Below are 23081 nucleotides of genomic sequence, written 5' to 3'. Positions count from 1 at the left end.
GACACTTCATCCTCCACAAAGAATGGTTGAGTGATGTCAGGCTGTATGTGAATCATCACAGAAGCAAAATATTTCTTTAAAGTATCCAATGCCTTATTGGCCAGACTGGACCATTTGGATAAGTCTATCCCTTTCCTGGTCATATCAGTCAGAGGTTTGGCCACTACCAAAAAGTTCTTGATGAACATCTGGTAGTAATTGGCGAAACCTAAAAACATTTGTAAAGCTTTTAAGTTCTCAGGATGATCCAAATTAAAGTAACAATCACACAAAATAAACTCACCAAGCAGAGTGAAACACAGGGAAGTTAAAGGAAGCAGTATCCAAATTAGAGAGATGAAGATATGCACACAAACAAAACTCCAAGGAACAGTCTCCTGAACAAATCTCCAAGCGCCAACTCCAACCACGAACTACACCTCCAAATCCAAGTCAGGCAGTAAGAACTAACACTGGAAATTCCTAAGGGCCAGAGGTGAGCATATACAGTATAGCAGAGGAGAGAATCCAACAGTGAACAGCTGAGACAATCCAGGTAGAAAAGTTCCAGGAGCTTCAAATGAAGAGATAAACCCTTGCACTGCCAGCAAGGAAAAAACCTACACTGTTTAAAAAGATGGTGAAGTACTTCCAACCAGTGCAGGAATTTGTAGAACCCGATGTTAGGTGCTGGGATTCTCCTGATGTGTGGGATAGATCCCAAGCCTTGTCTGGATGCAATTGTTGCTCAGCATGGACCTCGGCTCTGGCACCTTGCTTAGGCTCATGGTATGCGCTTGGTTACGGCTGCCTCTCCAGCCAAGACTATAGTAACCGGTGTTATACAAGTGCAGCCTTGCTGTCTGGAGTCTAAGTCCAGAAATCACCTTACTGAGCATGTCCGTGATGTGACGTCTTCTCACTGGTGGTCGGATGTCACCCGCTCTGGTGATGTGGCAGCTCCGGATTGGCCTGCGGTCGATGTCACAGCTGACTTGGTGTGAGTGTGGGAGTGGAGCCAAGTGTATTAAAGGCTCTCAGACTCGCACGCCGGTGCGCTAGTATCACTTATGGTGTGTGAGTGTGGATATGCTACCATTCTGTCTGCAAGTTGTGTGAGTCTGTCTAAGCTCTGGGACTGTACTCATAGGCAGACAGTTAGCGTCATTTGGGGAAATTAGTCTTTTGGCTTAGCACCAGTTTCCTTCATATGTGCGGTTAGCACAATTGAGTTACTGGGCAAGCCAAACCCTTAGCCTAGAGGGTATTATATTTAGCGTCATATAAGCTTATCGTGTTTTATCCCTGTGATGTTTAGCAGGGTATTGCACGTAGTATTCTTTTGTTCAGCACCGCTCTGTGAAGTAATGGAGCGTGGTACTCAGTGTTCCGTTCACACTGTGTGGCGTTAATACAGTGTGTTCAAGCAATCGATCACTGTTTAGTTTCCATCATTGTTCACTAGCAGCAGTTAAACATTTCTGCACGGTGGAACCCGGTTTGCGATTGCACTTCATAATTTATTTTAATTTAGTGCAATCCGCAAACCCTAACACCCGACGCCACTATTCTCTCGCCTCTCTCTGTCACAATATCCCCATGAAAATATCCCACTGAACACAAAAACAATTTCAAAAATTTTTATAAGAGCGAGTTTCATAAAACATTTTTAAATCCAAAACTTGAAAGTAAGGATAATAATATAACTTTAATTGCAAAATCTTAAGATTTCGTCAAATTAGTTTATGGAAAAGTGAATAAACCCCATATCAAAAACAATCTAGTACTAGTATTTTATTAACCAAAAACTCAAATAGCACATCATTAATAAATGTGGAAACAATAAGGGTAGTGCAATTCTCCCACGAAAAATACAAAGAAAGTTAAGGGGGGTGGAGTACTCCTAAAACATGTAAACATAAAACAGAAAGTGGAGTAGCCATGAATCACCAAATAGAACAAAAGCCATAGTTTTAGTTACAAATTTTAAAAAATGACATAATTGTAAAAAAGGTATTTTTTAGGCGAAACAAGAAAGGAGGGGCCATTCATAAAAAGTGTCATCAACATGGAAGCATATATCAATAGATCATCATAAATCAAGCATGAAAACATGGAAATATCAGAGACAACAACCTTGAAAGACGTCTGCCAATGAAGGATATATACAAGTTTTATAGCGTAGTACTAAGCTTACCCCTGGTATTTGGAGATGGGGACACCTCACACTATCCCGATGAGTGTTGCACTTTCGCTTTCTCAAGAGGAGGTTCTCAAAGAATTATCTCCTGTCAGTATATATATATATATATATAACCAATTAAGTGGCGCGTGGTCAGAGTGAACTGCACCATGTTGGTAAGAACGCCCATTGCCATCATTGTGTAATGCCCATGTCATGACCCTGTGATGTTACCTTAGAACTCCCTGCATCTCTTGCACAAATGATCGATTTGAGTCTCAATCTGAATATCTCAGAGAGAGATTCAAGTGCAGGGAATATAGTAATAGGAGCATTAAGAATGGCTATCGAAAAGCTAGGGATGATTTCTTGATTAAGTCTAGGAAGAAGATGAGTGAGGGCCATGAAATAAGTTTTGTATCTACATCTAAGTGCCAGTGGGGCAAGATACACAAAATTCTATTGAAGCACTGGCCAGTGCTACTAACTGACAACATCTTGGCAGCTTTCCTACCTCAGGCCCCTAAAGTCATACCTAGATGCAATAGGAAAGATTTTCTGGTAAAGAGTCATTATGCGCCGAAACCAAGAGGGTCTTTCATAAATCTTGGTCGCACGGTTAGCTGTTTCCCATGTAGAAACTGCATAGCATGTCCCAATACTCTAAGTTCCACCTCTTTTACATCATCTGACTGGTCAGAGTCCTATAAAATTAGAGAGTATATTTCATGTAATACCACAAATGTACCACTCGTGACAAAAAATATATTGGACTGACCCACACAAGCTAAAATTCCACACTTCAGAACACATCAGAGACATCATTGCAGTCAAGGGTATAACTGACCTGTCTATACTAAAAACATTTCCGAAATATTTCAAGGCCTTTCATGATTGCAACCCATGTGGCCTCAAAGTTAGGGGCATTGATAAAGTTCATAGCAGTATCAAGGGTGGAAATGAGAAACAAAACCTTGCTCAACGAGAATTTAAATGGACAGTTACATTGAATACAATGTCACCCATTGGCTTGAATGAGAAACTTAGCTTTGACCAATCTTATGACATAACTTCTCTTTCATTCCCTCCCCTGTGTAAAATGCTCAGTGTATCTAAGCTCCATGGTATTCCGCACTGGCCATCAATGACGCTTTACATGCATGTCACTGATGTCACAGGGTTACATTGTACTCGGCACCTGATACACTGCTGTAAAGCTGGCAGCGCTGTTCAAGCACCATGTATTTCCTTCAGGAAATGCCCATCTAGTTCTATTTGGTGGTCCATGGCTACTCCACTGTCTGTTTCGTGTTTACATTTAGTATTTTGCATGACCACCAGCACCAAGTCTTCTAGACACGGAATTAAAAAGTTGGTGACATACTGCAAAATGTATAATTTTCCATTCTTCATACTGAATCGGCATGAGAAAATAGTCTCAGATCTGACCTACCCAATAAAATAACACTGGTCCGAGTGCTGTGTGATAAAACATCGTACAGCACTCGGTCGTGTTATACAGTCATGTGAGTGAGCCCAAAGAGTGAAGATCACCTTGTCTCTTCAGAACTCCCCATAGATGGTTGATTTTTGTTCAGATTAGGAGACATAATTGGCCACTGAATCACTTTCATGCTGTTCTTCAGAATTGCAACAGAGACTTAGATGTGTGTTTAAGATCATATTCTTGTTGGAAAAGTACACATCTACCAAGGGCATGGAATGATGGCAGCATCTTCTCATGATTCCATCAATGAACTGTAGCTCCTCAACATCAGAAGCACTCATGTAGCCCCACATAAGGATACTGCTACCACCATGTTGCACTGTAGCCTATGTGCATTTTACTTTGTACTCCTCTATGATGCCATACAGTTTTGAAGACATGAGTTCTAAACACATTTATCTTGAACTCATCATTCTAGAGTATATAGTCCCAGTAGTCTTCATATTTTTCAGCATGGGCCCTGGCAAATTGGAGGCAGGTTTTTTTTTGCACAGCCATGATAAAATGCATAAGTCAAAAAAGAGGTATTTTTGACACAACCACCATAAAATATTAAAGTTCTTTATAATGCATAACAAAGCAGAGGTCCACATGACCAATAAAAGAAACTTGTTTTTGGCTCATAAGTCACCCTTAGTACTATCATTATGGCCATTCTGTGCTGCAGAAACACAGACTTTTTAGTCATCATGTGACGCTCTACTTTTAATGAATTATAAATAACAAATTTTAATATTTTAAGTTATGATTGTGCTGTAAACCACCCTTGTTTGTTTTGTGCATTTTGCCGCTCATCACCAAGAGGATTTGGTACCCAGTACATTAAGGTTCCAGGATGTTATGATCATAGGCAAAGATGGTAAGCTCAGCTTTTCTCTTGTTACATCTATTGTTTATCTTTAGCTTTCCCTTTCCTGTCTGGTCTTTTGTTACATATCTGTCAGTATCTACCTCTGTGACGTAAAGAACAAAGCAATCAGTATGCCGATCAACATCTTCTACAACCATCAGACATCCGGTCCCTCCATACACGTTAGACCGTTGGCCGAAACCATCAGTGGCCAACATTAGTCTATTCTGTATGTGGGGCTTTAGTAATACAAAAATATTCCAATATCTAGTAAAAATTGTCATCCCCTGTTATGCTCAGCCTGCGACTGAGCTTGACATTAAAACCAAAATGGCAGCGCGCAGCACCAAGATGGCAGTAGCTTCAACATGCTTCTGGCCGCCATTGTAACCCACAGCTGCCCTGTGAGTGCATCATGGGACGTTGATGTAAGTTTGAGTGCATGAGCACTGCAACAACAGCTCCATTTAAATGCTGCTGTCATGGATTGACAGAAGCATCTAAATGTTTAAAATCAGCGATCTGAGCTCAGCTCAGCTTGCTGCTGTTAACGACAGATACCGGCTATGTACCTTAGCTAGCATATACTGAAAGGTCAAGGATGCCCAGTTCCTGAGCCGCCTCAAAACGTGGTGACTCCTGGGCTGATGTATATGTACATAATTTTGCCCTTGAGAGTTTTTAAATAAATGTAATTATCCGTTTATCTGGCTTAACTTAACTACTGACCTTTTTTTCAGAGTAAATCAAAATAGGGGATTATGCAAATTTACTTTTTTTTCATATTAGATGTACATTAATTATACTCTAATTATATTATGTTGTTTTCTAATCTAACATGAGAAGCTCTAGATCACCATAAAGTTTATAGGGCTACTATTATATTTCATAAGTAGGGAACATGTATGTTTGAGGTATTTTTTCCTGGATGGAATTAAATATTTGACGTATGGGATAAGTAGATTACAAAAGCAGTAAATCAAACATTTAGAAAAGTTGTGATCCAAAGATCAAACCATTGGTCCACAGATCAAGCACACGGAAACAGTTCTAAGCTGACGTCTACAGCTTAAGAGATGTGACTGCACTTCTGTACAAAATGTAATAGATTTTATTATTTAAATATTAACTATTGAGGATTATGCTATTTATGATAAAAATGCAAATTTCTAGTATATTAGTTATCCACAAAATGACATATTTTTATCTATGTTAAACCAGTGTTTCACAGATGACTACTGCTTCAATCAAAGAAGACACAAATGATAACATCACCATATTTACACGGATACTCGATGGTTTGCTGGATGGTTATGACAACAGACTACGACCTGGGCTTGGAGGTAAAGAACTACTATTTATGTAGCATATCTCAGGAAAACTGGTAAACATTAGAATACTATATAAACATTAAGCCACAGACAGAAGAACGTAAGGCTTGCTGCATTGGATAGGGAGGTGGGATCCCTTACCTCTTGGGCCCCATGTGCGCATGCGTAGGTTGCGCTAATGGTATGTCCACCCTTGCTTGAAACTCTTCCCGTCACTGACAATTTTCATTTTTGCGACTTTATTTCTCCCTCTCCTTCTTTCAAGAGCCCTAACTTTTTTTTTTATTTTTCCTTGTACATAGCAGGCTTAATTTTTTTTGTTGGATGAGTTGTAGTGACAATATTTTTCAGCATAATATTTACTGAAAAATGGGAAAAAAATTCTAAGTGTAGCAAAATGGGGAAAAAAACTGCAATTCCATCATTGTTTTGTGGGATTTGTTTTTATGGTGTTTGTTGCGCGGTAAAACGTCATAATTATTGTGATATCAAACTTGTATATTTTTTTAAAATATTTTATTAGTGAAAACAGTTCATAAATATGTAAAAAGAAAAAAAGAAATTGGCTTGTGTCACCATTTTCTGACACCCGCAACTTTTATTTTTCTGTCACTTGAGCTGTGTGAGAGCTTGTTATTTGCAGGGCAAGCTGACATTTTTATTTATATCATTTCAGTGTAAATATTAGAGATGATTGGATTTGGCAAGACTCAAATTTGTCAATTTACCAGGAAATTCGATTTGCAGCAGTCATTTTCTGCAGATTTAATGTTCCCGTCAATGCTCTGGGGTCTCTTTAGGTCCCAGAGCATAATAAACCTAACATGTAAAAAAATAAAAGAAAATCTTATATGCACCACATCTCTCACTAGTCTTGGCACCCTCAATGCTTCTGGCCATGAACAGGCCTTAGCTGTCAAGATGTGCCATATCGTCACAACGTAAGGCACTGTGACATCCGAGGCATAGTGTCTTTACTACACAATGCACTGTGACATCCAAGACATGGTCTTGACCGGAAGTCCTATTCTAGAGTGAAGACACTGGCACTCAAATGTGAAAAGCGGGGAAGAGAACTGAACAGTGTGCAACAGAAGCAAAGGCAGCTAAGGGGTGGGCTGCAGTACTATTCCATGAGGGCACTTGAACCTGCATCCCTCTTATCACATCTTCTATGTACTGCAATACTACCGTGTAAAGGAAAAATCATGGTCACTTATGAGGTCCAGGCTATTTCTGGGCTTCATAGGAGACTCAATATGGCAGACACTGTGGCTTTCAGCAGGCATTTGGATACAATTGCAGCCCATTGACAGCCCATGATTGCATTGAGAGGGAGCCAATAGGCTCACTGAGCGGTGCTCTTCAAGGACCGTGCAACTTAACTCAGTCAGCATCTGCCCAGTATGAGCCTGATCCTGAATCATACCCAGGGACTTGCAGTAGACTGTACATGTGGATTTTTATTTAACAAAGTGGTCCCTCAACTTGATTTGTGACATACCGTTTATTGTACTTTATCCATTACTTCGATCGCTATGTTTGCGCTTGCACTTGATTTTGTATGATCTAACGTCTGTTGCGTCAATTAATGACTCGATGTTATTGTCTTGTTTTGTTTTGTTTTGTTTTGAAAAAGAATAAAACTTTGGAAAAGTAGACTGTACATGTATATGTATGAACGAGCTACACAATATCTTTTGATAAAAAAAATATACACTCACTCCATAGACAATTATATATGAGTATTATAAGTTGTGTAGCCAGAAATGAATATTGCCTCCCAGTGAGGTGTTACTCCAGTGTGGCATGTTGTTTTGTTACCATAGAACATCATAGAAGCTATTTCCGTAGTGTGTCACTAATTCTCTTTATAAGGCATGTACTATAACTGTATTATTTTTAGTATTGTTTGTAATAATACTAAATTATTATGCTTCTATACAAGCTTGAAAGAGAAGTAATAAGTGTAATACACATCACATAAACATGTGTACATACAATGTGGCTAATATGAAAAAAAGCAGGACACAAAACGTTTAGTCTTATATAATCAAGTTTGCAAATTTTCACCAATTTTTTCCTACTTCAATGGTTTAGTTACTTTAGTCACACATAAGACAAGTTTAGTATTATAGTGTTATTCCCATAATCTAATTATCACCTATCCAAAGGATAGATAACTTGTGGATTGGTGGAGGTCTATCCCCGCTGGAATGCCCACTAACTCTAGCAATGGGGCTTTGAAATGCCCTTTTGTAATGTTGCATACTTAGCACTGCATCATTCATTCTGTATGTGAGACTGCCTGAAATACTGAAATTGGTGTGTATAGTGTGTATAGTGGCTGCTGGCGAAACCTGAGCAGTGAAGTCAGCCAATTTCAACAGTCCAACAGCTATCCAAGAAGTATCATTTCTCCTTGTGGAGAATGACATGCTAAGCATGCCAAGATGAGGAGACTTAGCATGTCATTCTCTGCAAAGAGAAACGATACTTCTTGGATATCGGTCAGAAGCCTCTCACACAGCCAAACCAGATCTCACACTTTGCACTGGCGAGGGGCAGTACCCCGAAACACAGTGTCTGCAAATTGAGTTTCTGGTTTTGGCTTTTATCCTAAGTCATGTAACAAGGCTTGTTAAAGGGTCGACATTGACTTTTAGGATTGCTGCTTCCAATAGGTGGCACTAGAGTTCTAGTCCTCTTCCTCTCTGAAGAGACAATTTGCAACAGTCCAACAGAAATTGAATAGGTAGGTGGAGCACATAAATGACCATTGCTCTGTGCTGACATTTTTTTAGAACCTCATTCTCGGCAAACAGACAGCGGGTGAAATAAGTATTGAACACGTCACCAATTTTCTAAGTAAGTATATTTCTAAAGGTGCTATCGAGATGAAATTCTCACCAGATGTCGGTGACAACCCATCAAATTCACACAGGCAAAAAATCAAATAATAGATGTCCATAAATTAAATTATGCATAATAATTAGAAATGGTACTAGGAAAAAGTATTGAACACGCTTAATGAAATTTATTTAATACTTCGTACAAAAGCCTTTGTTGGTGATGATAGCATCAAGACGCCTCCTGTATGGAGAAACTAGTCGCATGCATTACTTGTCATTTTGGTCCATTCTTCCACACAAACACTCTTCAAATCCTGGAGGTTCTGTGGGCTCTTTCTATGAGCTCTGAATTTTAGTACCTTCCATAAATTTTGTATTGGATTCAGGTCAAGTGATTGGCTGGGCAATTATAGCATCTTTTTCTTTCTCTGAAACCAATTGAGAGTTTTCTTGGCTGTGTGTTTGTGATCATTGCCTTACTGAAATGTCCACCCTTGTTTCATTTTCATTATTCTGGTAGATGGCAGCTGATTTTTTTCAACCATGTCTAAGTACATTTGTTTATTCATCCTTCAATTAAATGAAGTTTGTCAATTCTGTATGCTGAAAAACAGCCCCACACCGTGATGTTCCCATTCCGAAACTTCACTGTTGGAATGGTGTTTTTGGGGTGATATTCATTGCCTTTTGGCCTCCAAACATATTCGATTTTGGTATCATCTGACCAGGCTATATTCTCCCAGTCTTGTCTAAATGTTGTTAAGCAAACTTTAAACATGATTGAACATGCTTTTTGTTCAGCAATGTCTCCTGTGTTGATCGAGCATGCAAGCCAAAGGGTTGAATGCATAGCTTATTGTTTTCTCTAACCCCTTAGTGACAGAGCCAAATTTTAAAAATCTTACCAGTGTCACTTTATGTGGTAATAACTCTGGAACGCTTTGACAAATCCCAGTGATTTTGAGATTTTTTTTTTTCGTGACACATTATGCTTTATGATACTTGATATGTTTTGTGTTTATAAAAAAAATCAGAAATTTGACAAAAATGTAAAAAAATAGCAATTTTCAAACTTTGAATGATTATCCCTTTAATTCCGATAGTCATACCATAGCAAAACATTAATAAATAATATTTCCCACATGTCTGCTTTACATCAGCACCATTTGCAAAATGTTATTTTATTTTCTTAGCATTTTAGTTAGTTTAAAAATGTAATTTTTCATTTTTTCATGGAAATTTACAATATTATTTTTTTAAGGACCTATCCAGGTTTGAAGTGACTTTATATATATTGGAAATCCCCCAAAAGTGATACTATTTTAAAAACAGCACCTCCTGACATACTGAAAACTGTCAGGTAGTTTATTAACCCTTCAGGTGATTTTCAGGAATTTATGCAAAGTGGCATAATAGGAATGAAAAAATGTATTTTTACCACCTAAATGTCGGTAATTTTTGAACAGGCCGCTATAGCCGTCAGACTCTAAGGCCGCTGTTTGGCCATGAACTGCCATGGCAAACATCAGGACCACACAATCATGATCTCAGGGTGCCGATGGGGTTGAGGAGGAAGCCCCCATACTCTTTTAAACATTTATGTGATATAGTCACTATTGACGGCAGCATCAAAGGGGTTAAACAGATATGGACGGTGCAAGCACTAATCGTGGCTGATGCAGCAAGTTGTCAGCTATAGTGTACAGCGGACTGCTGCTGCATTGTCACCTGGATGGGGAGGCTATTCTCATATCTCAGGTCAGTTAAAAGACATATTGTCATTAAGGTTAAAACAATTGTACTTGCTGATTTCAGACCTTTCCGTAGCTCTCCACAGGTGGTATTTCTTTCTTGGACAAACAAGTCTAAATTATCTTTTGATAATTCTTTTCACTCCTCTGTCTGAAATTTTGCGGAGAACACCAGGTCTTGGCCAGTTTATGGTGAAATGATGTTTTATCCACTTCCGGATTATGGTTCCAACAGTTCTCACTGGAACTTTCAGTAGGTTAGAAATTCTTCTGTAACAAATGCCATCAGTATTTTTTGCAACATTAAAGTTGCAAAAGCTTGAGAAAGCTCACTGGTTTTAACCATCATGAAATGTTTCTTGTCTGGCAGTTGAACAAGCTGATATTATTTTTCACTTAGTGGCAGGATTGCGTTCTAATTACTGTTAGATTTCAGCTGGTGTCATGACTTTCCATGGCTTTTTTTGCACCTCTGTATGCTTCATCTGTTCAATACTTTTTTCCCTGGCCATTTCTCATTATCACACCTGACTTAATTTATGGGCATCTTTGCCTGTGCGGATTGTATGGGTTTTACCTACATCTGGTGAGAATTTCATGTCAATAGCACCTTTATAAATATATTTAATCAGAACATTGGTGTTGTGTTTAATATTTATTTCACTCGCTCTAAGTGGCATCAGCGATCAGACCCTTTTGAATCCAAAATTTATCACCTATTCTTTCGATGAGTAATAACTTCTTACTCTTTAAAGAGAAACTGTAAGCATACATTTCCCCAATGACAGAAACTCTTATTACAATGAACTATGTTTTACTCGACATTCTGACATACAGCAGCATTTTAAAGAGAACATGGTTGCAAAAGATTCAAGCACAGCTTGCCTGTGGCATCTCCCTTCTTGACTTGTCAATCAAGCTGAGTCATACAGGAGAAGACTTGTCAATCAACCCAAGAAAAGTTTGGAAGAAGCTGAAGGGAGGCTCCTTCTTTCCATGTCCATCTTTTCTTAAAAGTATTGTCCACTACTTGGACAGCCCCTTCTAAATTACATTATGCCTCCATGTAGAGTAAATACACCTAAATCTCAACGGTGATGCAAATATTGGTACTGGATTTCCAGGGGCTTGTGTGACATTATGTCACGTGAGCCCTGCAGCCAATTAGAGGTTGTTTCACTGGAAAAGTTACTGGAAAGGTGGTAGCATCAAAGTTGGGTTTATATGGTGGAAGAATATAATTGAGAAAAAGTTGTTCAACTTGTTGACAACCACATTAAATCTTTGTTTTCTCTAAAACAATGCAGCATTTGAGAATTAAACACAGTTTATTTTCTTGTGCTTGGACTGCATGAATCTGCTGACAGCTTGCCTATAATTAAACAGTTAAAGCTACTTTTCTCAACAACTGTGACAGATACACATGATTAGTTATTCTCAATATAGGCAATGTGACAAAAAGATTGATACTGTACTGATGATAGTATCTGGACATTGATAGAGCAAATTCTATAAATAGGACTGTCAGCCCTAATAAAATGTATAATACATGCAATCAGAAATGCTAGAGTGATAATTATGAGGGCAGGAGAATCCTTCTCGCTGTGAATATAGAAGAGCTTGTTCAGGAGTCCCTTATTTCTTGGTCCAGGCGTATTGGAGTGGTGTGAACAGATGTGACAGTGGTTAATTCAGCCTCTCATCTTTGAAAAACCAATGTATACTAAACATTTCTGCTGAAAGGTGTGTGTACAATAAATTTAGATGAAAGTTTAGACAGTATACTGTTCCTATCTATCCAGATTCTGGCTAGAACAATGTGATCATATTTTAGAAATTGAGCTGAGAATTGGAGTAAAAAAATAAATCTGACAGTATTTTACAATTCACTATGAACCATAGTACATTTTATTTGAGAAGAAACATTAGTTTAATGAATAAAACTGTATGATAATCTTGTTTCCTATGAACAAATATAATGTCTATCTCATTTCCTGAATATTTAGTATGACTTTTTGGTCATTATACAATAGAACCATCCAGAGCTATTACAGTGAATGATGATACAGTGAATCAAAGATGACAACTACTCATTCCATTTCTTATTACTTTGGATGCTTGCACTTGGTAATGTTATGATGAGAAAGCCATTTTGGAGGAGATCTAATTTCTATGTACAAATATACTGTAAGTATCATATATACTCGTGTATAAGCCGAGTTTTTCAGCACATTTTTTTTGTGCTGAAAACGCCCCCTCGGCTTATACACGAGTCATTGTCCCATAAAGCCGGTGGGGGAGAGGAAGCGGCAAGCAGCGAGTCACAGTAGGCAGGAGGTGGCGGATGCGGCTAAAGTTTGTGCCGCTGCTAAAGAGAAATTAATATTCATTTCTCTTATAGCGCACACAGTGACAGCTGCAGCCACTGCTGCTGGCTTCCAAAAGACATCCTACTCATCCTCCTGCGTGCCCTGCAGCATCTTGTTGGTCCCGGCGCCCTCACAGCATCTCATTGGTGCCAGCTTCCTGCAGCTCTTCCTGTGCTGAGCGATCATATGGCCCTGCCCATTAAGGTAATGTACATGCACATGTATCCACTCCCATAGTCATGGAGCGCATATTGATTACCTTAATGAGTGGTGCCAAGTGATTGTTCACCACAGGAAGAGCTGCAGGAAGCCGGCACCGAGATGCTGCGAGAGCGTCGGCACCAACGCGATGCTACGAGGGCACGCTGGACGGTGAGTAGGGTTTTTTTGTAATAGGAAGCATGCATACCAGGACAGCTATGGGGGGAGCCACGCATACCAGTACAGGACGGGGAGCCATGCATACCAGGACTGGACGGGGGAGCCATGCATACCAGGACAGCTGCGGAGGGAGCCATGCATACCAGTATAGCTACAGGGGGTGCCATGCATATCAGGACAGGATGGGGGAGCCACGCATGCCAGGACAGGATGGGGGAGCCATGCATACTAGGACTGGATGGGGGAGCCACACATACAGGACAGCAACGGAGGAGCCACACATACCAGAACAGGGATGAGGGGACAATGCATACCCGGCATATACTCGAGTCAATAAGGTTACCTAGTTTTCTGTGGCAAAATTACGTGCCTCGGCTTAGACTCGAGTATATACAGTATATTTTATATATGTACTGTATACTGTTAGGACCATATATTTGGACAATGGCAAAATTGTTGGCATATTAGCTGTTTATCTAAACATATTCAAGATACAGTTATTTAATTAATGTAGGCTTAAAATGCAGAATCTCAGCTTTAATATGAGGGTATTCACATCCTTTAGTAATTACACAAGGTTTACGAATTACGGCTATTTTATATGTAGCTGCTTCTTTTTAAAGGGACCAAAAGTAATTGGACAGTTATCTTAGAATGTCCTGCATGGGCTATTCCCTTTTCAATCCATCATCTATTAAGCAGGGAAAGGGTCTGAAGCAGGTTTCAGGTGCGGCATTTGCATTTGCAAAGGTGCTCTCAATAGAAAAGAAACAAACAATCATTAGGCTGAAAAAAAGATGAAATCCATCAGAGAGATAATAAAAATGTTAGGAGTGGCCAAATCAACAGTTTATTACGTTTTGCAAAAAAAAGAGTCCACTTGTTAGGCCTTGTCGTCCACGGAAAACAACAGTGGTGGATGAGTCCTTTTCATGGTGAAGAAAAACCCCTTCACAACATCCACCCAAGTGAAGAACACTCCCCAGGAAGTAGGTGTTTCAGTATCTAAGTCTACCAGAAATAGAATACTTCATGAGAGTAAATACAGATGCACCACAAGAGCAAACCATTAATGAACCTTAAAAATAGAAAGATCAGATTAGACTTTTGCAAAAAACATTTAAAGAAGCCAGCACAGTTCCGGAAAAGCATTCTTTGGATAGATGAAACTAAGATCAACCTGTTCCGTAGTGATGAGAAAAAGAAAATGTGTAGAAAGCTTGGAACGGTGGGGCACACTAAGCACGGAGAACGGAAAGAGGAGAAGAAAAGTGTCTAAGGATCTGAGAACCAAATTTGTTGAAGTGGCTCAGTGGTTAGCGCTGCAGCCTTGCAGCGCTGAGGTCCTGGGTTCGAATCCCACCAAGGACAACATCTGCAAGGAGTTTGTATGTTCTCCCCGTGTTTGCGTGGGTTTCCTCCGGGTACTCCAGTTTCCTCCCACATTCTAAAGACATACTGATAGGGAATTTAGATTGTGAGCCCCATTGGGGACAGTGATGATAATATGTGCAAACTGTAAAGCGCTGCAGAATATGTTAGCGCTATATAAAAATAAAGATTATTATTATTATTATGTTGAAAAATATCAACAATCTCAAGGTTAGTGGATGGCAGAGAAAAATTGATGAAAGGTTGCAACGCAGGATAGTCTGGACAGTGGATAAGCAGCTCCAATCAAGTTCCAAAGAAATTTAAGCTGTCCTGCAGGCTCAGGGTGCATTAGTGTCAGGGCAATCTATCCATCAACATTTGAATGAAATGAAACACTGTGGCAGGAGACCCAGGAGGACCCCACTGCTGACACAGAGACATAAAAAAGCTAGAATGCAGTTGGCCAGAATGTACGTGAGTAAGCCAAAATACTTCTGGGAAAGTGTCTCGTGGATAGATGAGACCAAGATAGAGCTGTTTGGTAAAGCACATCATTATACTGTTTACCAAAAATGGAATGAGGCCTGCAAAGAAAATAACACAGTACCTACAGTCAAATATGGTGGAGGTTCAAAGGTTTTTGAGGTTATTTTGCTGCTTCTGGCACTGGGTGCTTTGACTGTATGCAAGGCATCATGAAATTTGAAGATTACCAAAGGATTTTGGGTCTAAATGTAAGGACAAGTTTCATAAAGCTGGGATTGCCTCCTAGGTCATGGGTTTTCCAACAGGACAATGACCCCAAACATACTTCAAGAAGCACCCATAAATGTATGGAAACAAATCGCTGAAGAGTTCTGAAGTGGCCAGCAATAGGTCTGGATCTATATCCCATGGAACACCTGTGGAGAGATCTTAAAATTGCTATTGGATGAAGGCACATTTCCAATTTGAGAAACCAGGAGCAGATTGCAAAAAAAGAATGCTCAAAAAATCCAGTTGAGAGGTATAAGAAGCTTGATGATGGTTATAGGAATAGATTGATTGCAGTTATTTATTCCAAAAAGTGTGCAACCAAATATTAAGTTGACAGTGCCACAATTTTGTATGGCCCATTTTGGGGGTTTTGTGTGAAATTATTTTCAATCTGCCTCTTTCTCTATATTTTTTTGTGTTGTTCCAATGCACAAAAAGGAAATAAACATGTATAACAAAATATGTAATTGCAATACTTTTCTGAGAGAAATACTTCATTTTCTGGAACAAATTATGGGGTGCCAGCACTTTTGACTATGACTGTATATACAATTGTGCTCAAAAGTTTACATACCCCACCAAATTACCCTGATCAAAAATTCACATACCCTAGTGATTTTGGCCTGATAACATGCACAGAAGTTAACACAAATGGGTTTGAATGGCTGTTAAAGAAAATTGTTCGGATGCAAAGAAAAACCCACAAATAACATCAGCTGAAATACTGGACTCTCTGAAAACTAGCAGTTTTGGCTGTTTCAAGATGCATAATAAGGAGGCACTTGAAGAAAAATGTGCTGCATGGTCGAGTCGCCAGAAGAAAGCCATAACTGCACAAATGCCACAAAGTATCTTGCATAAAATATGCAAAACAGCACAGAGACAAGCCTCAAAACTTCTAGAACAAGGTAACTTGGAGTGATGAGACCAAAATTTAACTTTTTGGCCACAACCATACATTTTACATTTGGAGAGAGGTCAACAAGGCCTAAGATGAAAGGAACACCATTCCTATTGTAAAGCACAGAGGTGGATCGCTGATGTTTTGATGTTTTGGGGCTGTGTGAGTTACAATGGCACAGGAAACTGTCAAAGTTAAAGGAAAGATGAATGCAGCACGTTATCAGCAAACACTGGAGGCAAATTTGCAGTCATCAGCCTGGAAGTTCACATGGGACTTGGACGTTCCAACATGACAACGATCCAAAACACAAGGACAAGTCAACCTGTCATTGGCAACAGCAGAACAAAGTGATGGTTCTGGAGTGGCCATCTCAGTCTCCTGACCTCAATATCATTGAGTCACTTTAGGGAGATCGCAAGCACGTAGGTAATGCTAGACGGCCAAGGAATTTACAGGAACTGGAGCCTTTTTGCCAAGAAGAGTGGGCAGCTTTACTATCTGAGAAAATAAAAAGCCTCATCCACAACTACGACAAAAGACTTCAAGATGTCATTGATGTTAGAGGAAGCAATACACGGTATCAAGAAATGGGATATGTGAACTTTTTATCAGGGTCATTTAGATATTTTGGGTTGTTATTATGATTTAAAAAGAGAAAGCACAGAACTGTGACAATAAGTGGCTTCACCCAACCATTAGCCATGAGTGGAGAAAAAGCTTTTTTTGGTGTTATCATACATATTCTCTGAAAAAAGGGCAAGAAAGAAACAATCTTGCCAGGGTATGTAAACTTTTGAGTACAAATATATATATATATATACAGTGGGGAAAAAAAGTATTTAGTCAGTCAGCAATAGTGCAAGTTCCACCACTTAAAAAGATGAGAGGCATCTGTAATTTACATCATAGGTAGACCTCAACTATGGTAGACAAACTGAGAAAAAAAAATCCAGAAAATCACATTGTCTGTTTTTTTTTTTCATTTTATTTGCATATTATGGTGGAAAATAAGTATTTGGTCAGAAACAGGCAATCAAGATTTCTGGCTCTCACAGACCTGTAACTTCTTCTTTAAGAGTCTCCTCTTTCCTCCACTCATTACCTGTAGTAATGGCACCTGTTTAAACTTGTTATCAGTATAAAAAGACACCTGTGCACACCCTCAAACAGTCTGACTCCAAACTCCACTATGGTGAAGACCAAAGAGCTGTCAAAGGACACCAGAAACAAAATTGTAGCCCTGCACCAGGCTGGGAAGACTGAATCTGCAATAGCCAACCAGCTTGAAGTGAAGAAATCAACTGTGGGAGCAATAATTAGAAAATGGAAGACATACAAGACCACTGATAATCTCCCTCGATCTGGTGTTCCACACAAAATCCCACCCCGTGGGGTCAGAATGATCACAAGAACGGTGAGCAAAAATCCCAGAACCACGCGGGGGGACCTAGTGAATGAACTGCAGAGAGCTGGGACCAATGTAACAAGGCCTACCATAAGTAACACACTACGCCACCATGGACTCAGATCCTGCAGTGCCAGACGTGTCCCACTGCTTAAGCCTGTACATGTCCGGGCCCGTCTGAAGTTTGCTAGAGAGCATTTGGATGATCCAGAGGAGTTTTGGGAGAATGTCCTATGGTCTGATGAAACCAAACTGGAACTGTTTGGTAGAAACACAACTTGTCATGTTTGGAGGAAAAAGAATACTGAGTTGCATCCATCAAACACCATACCTACTGTAAAGCATGGTGGTGGAAACATCATGCTTTGGGGCTGTTTCTCTGCAAAGGGGCCAGGACGACTGATCCGGGTACATGAAAGAATGAATGGGGCCATGTATCGTGAGATTTTGAGCGCAAACCTCCTTCCATCAGCAAGGGCATTGAAGATGAAACGTGGCTGGGTCTTTCAACATGACAATGATCCAAAGCACACCGCCAGGGCAATGAAGGAGTGGCTTCGTAAGAAGCATTTCAAGGTCCTGGAGTGGCCTAGCCAGTCTCCAGATCTCAACCCTATAGAAAACCTTTGGAGGGAGTTGAAAGTCCGTGTTGCCAAGCGAAAAGCCAAAAACATCACTGCTCTAGAGGAGATCTGCATGGAGGAATGGGCCAACATACCAACAACAGTGTGTGGCAACCTTGTGAAGACTTACAGAAAACGTTTGACCTCTGTCATTGCCAACAAAGGATATATCACAAAGTATTGAGATGAAATTTTGTTTCTGACCAAATACTTATTTTCCACCATAAAATGCAAATAAAATGAAAAAAAAAACAGACAATGTGATTTTCTGGATTTTTTTTCTCAGTTTGTCTCCCATAGTTGAGGTCTACCTATGATGTAAATTACAGACGCCTCTCATCTTTTTAAGTGGTGGAACTTGCACTATTGCTGACTGACTAAATACTTTTTTGCCCCACTGTATATAGTGTCAGCAGATGGAAAGACACAAAAGCTTCTCCTCACATTGCATGGAGGTCTCCACTCTAAGTCTAGCACCCAAAGAATGCATACCAACAGATAGGAGGATGGTCGAGGCTTGATAACCATCCAAGCCACCATCACAGATGAAACAAGGAGTATCCAGGAATACATCAGAAAAAAATGCTACCAAAAGATGAGATGCAAAGAAAAAGCCTAAGGCTACTTTCACACATCAGGTTTTCGGCGTCAGGTGTGATCCGGCGTCGTGCCGGAATGCCGGATCCGGCAAATGTTTTGTAAAACCTGATGTGCCGGATCCGGTTTTCTGCCGGATCCGTCTTGTTCTTGACAGACAAAACCGGATCCGTCTCATCCGGTTCATCCGTTTTTCTCTCCGTTTTTCGACGGATTACGCCGGATCTGGTTTTTAAAATTGACCCTTGTGGCCTTCCGAACGGGATTGGCTACTGGAAAACTATATATAGCATGTTCCTACAGCCCTTCTTTGACAGGTTGTAGAGGAGAAAGTGCAGGTTGGAGAGAAGAGCAAGTTACTGGCGAAGATGGATGTTGTCATTGGAAATATTACCACTAGAAGTTCTGTGACGGTTTCAGTAATGAGGGACAATTTTGCACTATACTTTATGTCACCTCAAGGCAGAGTACACTGGCAGGATGACAGAGTGTGAAAGATTTGTGCCCTAACCAAACTTGTGTACCTTCTGGACCAACAGTATATACCTTTGCCAACCAAAGTTGGCTATCTTGTCATGGTCTTACTATTTTTAGCTTTAGGCCACAGGTGTGTACCTGGTTGTGTTTTATGCAAAGTATTTCACCTTTTAACAAAAGTTGTGTACATTGTTAGGAAATCACCAACAATAAACACAACTTTTCAGGTGAAATACTTTGCTTTAAACACAACCAGGAACACAACTGTGGCAAAAAGCTAAAATTTACCCACAGTTATATACCTGGTTTTGAATACCTTTTTACCTTTTAAATACCCTGTATTTAACCTTTTTTTTAAACATATTTCGCCGCAGAAAGAAATGACAGACAACCAGTGTAAACAATAATTTAACTTTTATTTAAAATATTTTTTTTTGTGTAAACTGTTTTTAAAGTTAAAAAAACTTTTTTAATAAAGGTTTGAAACCAACCAAATGGGCATTTTTATTACAAAAAAACATTATAACTCGGTGTAGTGTGGGGTGGAAATACTGCTGGAGGGGCTGCGGGACACTTCGACAATGGGAGTGTGGAGAGAGGACTGGGATCGTGGTGGGGAAGGAACAGTTAGAGGTGATGGTGTGGAAAAAGCTACAGAATGGGTGGACATGTGGGAGGCAGAAGAGGTGGTGGGCGGTGGAGTGGAGGGTTGGGCAGGGACTGTAGGAGCAGATGATGTTGATGGAAAGTTGTATGGGGAAGGAGTTTGGTACGGGGAAGGAGTTTGGTACGGGGCAGGTTGCTGGAAGTGGGGAGATGTCTGGTACTGGGGAGGTTGCTGGTACTGGGAAGGTTGCTGGTACTGGTGAGGTTGCTGGTATGTAATAGGAGGGGGAGGATGGAAAGTGGCTGGAGGAGGTGCAGATGTAATAGGAGGGGGAGGATGGAAAGTGGCTGGAGGGGGTGCAGATGTAATAGGAGGGGGAGGATGGAAAGTGGCTGGAGGGGGTGCAGGTGGAGGAACTACAGTGGTGGGAGGTGGAGGTTGGGAGGTAACCTGCTGTAGAGCACCGTGGCACGAATGCATTACATGCATCTGCTGGGTAGGAGATAGTGTTGCCATGTGCTCCACAACAGACCTGAAAAAGGTGTGGTTTGGCGAAGATCTTGCTTCTGAATGCATGGTTTGCAGAAGTGTCTTCACCTCCAGAATGCTGGAGTTGATCTGCTGAAAGCCTGCGGAGATTTGCTCTGACAAGACTTTTAGACAGTTCTGGAAAGATGCATTCAGATGCAAGAACTCTGGCGCATAACTCTTTTCCTGACCCCTCTGCCGCTGCCGCCCAGTACCCGCAGGTGTACTAGAGGTGGCAGGGGCAGAAGGGTGGGGTAAAGGGAAAGCGATCTCCTCACCAGCAGCTTCATGTAATGTAGGCGGCCACGATGCTCCTGTGCTGGTGGATGGGACAGATGGGTCGAATGTGTGGGAAGGCTGGGAAGGTGCAGATGTACCGGGGCGGTCGAAGTGTCCCTCGGTGCCGGTCTCCTCAGGGATCGCCTCAGAAGGGTCCAATCGTGCAGGCTCCCGAGTGCTGCTCACCGTGCTGTGGAATAAAGAGAAAAAAAACAATTAAAAGTTACATCTAACATTTTTTTTCACATGTGGTTTGTAATATTTACCTTCTAGTGACCATTGTTTCCCGGAGGAACGACAGGGCTTGTGCGTACTTGTACTTGCTCCTGCGTCCTCCAGATCCACTCGGGGCCCGCATCTCTTTATTGAACTCCTTCTTGAAACGATCCCTCACAGACTGCCACCGATTCACAATTCTGTTCCCTGAAACGAGAAAGGAGTGGTTAGTATACAACATCAGTGTTTCACAAACTCCAGTCCTCATGGTCCCCAGGGGTCATGTTTTCAGGATTTCCATAGTAAATAGAAATCCTGAACACATGATCCGTGGGGACCACGAGGACTGGAGTTCGGGAAACACTGGTTTACATCAAGCAACCGGTACTGTATATACTTACGCTCTTTAATCTGGGCCCGAACATCGAGGTCCTCCCAGCGGCCCACAAGGAGCGAACAGATTTCCTCCCAGAGTCGTCGGGTAACGATAAGGTCAGCGTGGCGGCGGTCAGCCATATTCCAGAGTGGCTCCCTTTCTCTGACGAGATCGATGAGGTGGTCCACATCGAGTCCTCCATCCTCACCGTCAGAGTCGGGAGCACGCTGTGAAGGCTGTTAAAGAAAAAGACAAAAATAGCATAATTAGCCTCCACAAAAGAAATGAAATAAAAAGTGCAAAAAAACAAAGCAAAAATATTTATACTTACACGCTGGTGACCGCCGCGTTGCTGTCGCCGACGACCCTGGGAGGCACTGCGAGGACCTCTTGGCCGAGCACCAGATTGGGAAGACTAGAGAAGAAAACAAAAAATGTTATGTCTTTGGATGTAGGCATTTGTTTGCTGTGTGTGGTCTGCAGAACATTGTTTTCTATGTGTTGTGTGTAGTGTGATGTTGTGTTTCTGCGTTTGATGCAAAAAACTTACCAATTGTGAGCCCACTCCAAGTGTCTGTCCACCCCTTCCTTCTTCTTCTGGGAGCTCCTCTTCATCTTGTGAATCCTGTTTTGAAATAAAAGGCAATGAATAGACATATATTACAGAGATGATGGATTTTGGAAATAAAAACTTAAACGCTGACGATGCGAGGGAGGGCTCCCAGAAGATGATGTGCTGTCTTCCTGGTGGCCACACTCCATGCCTGTGGGTGGTGTTCCAGCTGCTGCCATTGCTGCTGCTGCTGCTGCTGCATCTATTGGGCGGCTGTTGAATAAAGAGAAACAAAGGGCCAATGAATATCTTGATATTCAATAGCCCTAGTTTGGAGGAATGGGGGATTTGATAATTACCGTCTCTCATCTGCTGCTGGCCTCCCCTCCTCAGCATGTTCCATTTGCTGCTCTATTTGGGGTGGTGGTGGTGCTGATGGTGCTGCAGTGGTCTCCTGCCTTCTCCTGCTGCGCTTGGTTGCTTTCTTGGGTGGCATGTTGGGTGTGGCTGTGGGTCCCACTGTCTTGCTTTTATATATGTCTTGTGGGCAGAGCTACTGAGCATGCTCAGACCAAAAAAATCGGATCCGGCCACCGGATCCGGCTTTCGCCGGATCAGGCGCATTGCGGCGCTCATAGGCTTTCATTGTGTGAAAAAGCCGGACGCGCCGGATCCGGCGTGTCCGGCTTTTTCGCCGGAGACAAAAAACGTTACAGTAGCCGTTTTTTCCAGACGCCGGATCGCGACACATTGCCGGATCCGGCGAAAACCGGATGAAACGCATGGCCATCCGGCGCAAATGCAAGTCGATGGGGGGGAAACCGGATCCGGCATTGCATTTCGCCGGATCCGGTTTCTGTCAAAAGCACCGGATCGCACCTGACGGCGAAAACCTGATGTGTGAAAGAGGTCTAAGTCAGCAACAACAACAGATCTGGAAGGAAGAACAGGAACATGAAGCGCCATGGCAAGACAAGCCGCTGCATGATATGTACCATTGACAGATAATGGAGGTGGCTGACATGGATAAATTCTACCAATGGCTGGAGAAAGCTATAATCCAAGACAGCACAGAGGCACTAATCATAGCGGCACAAGAGCAAGCACTAAGTACCAGATCAAGTACCAGATGAATAGAAGCTGAAATATACCACACAAGACAAGACCCAAGATGCAGACAATGC

General features: G+C 41.2%; 1 protein-coding gene across 2 annotated transcripts in view; it reads left to right on the top strand.

The window, feature by feature from the left end:
- GABRA5 (gamma-aminobutyric acid type A receptor subunit alpha5) overlaps window positions 1-23081 on the top strand; it is a 377180-nt gene that overhangs the window by 33546 nt on the left and 320553 nt on the right. For both annotated transcript variants that reach the window (XM_073541489.1, XM_073541490.1), the window contains exon 3: window positions 5740-5861. In XM_073541489.1, the coding sequence (XP_073397590.1) occupies window positions 5740-5861 (122 nt within the window). The remainder of the gene's footprint in view (window positions 1-5739; window positions 5862-23081) is intronic.

Source organism: Dendrobates tinctorius, unplaced genomic scaffold (assembly GCF_039654945.1).
Source record: "Dendrobates tinctorius isolate UK_male_01 unplaced genomic scaffold, ASM3965494v1 ptg000121l, whole genome shotgun sequence".
In the NCBI taxonomy this organism is placed as follows: Eukaryota; Metazoa; Chordata; class Amphibia; order Anura; family Dendrobatidae; genus Dendrobates; species Dendrobates tinctorius.
Note: the sequence above shows the minus strand (reverse complement) of the source record. Positions and strands in the feature narration are given on the sequence as shown.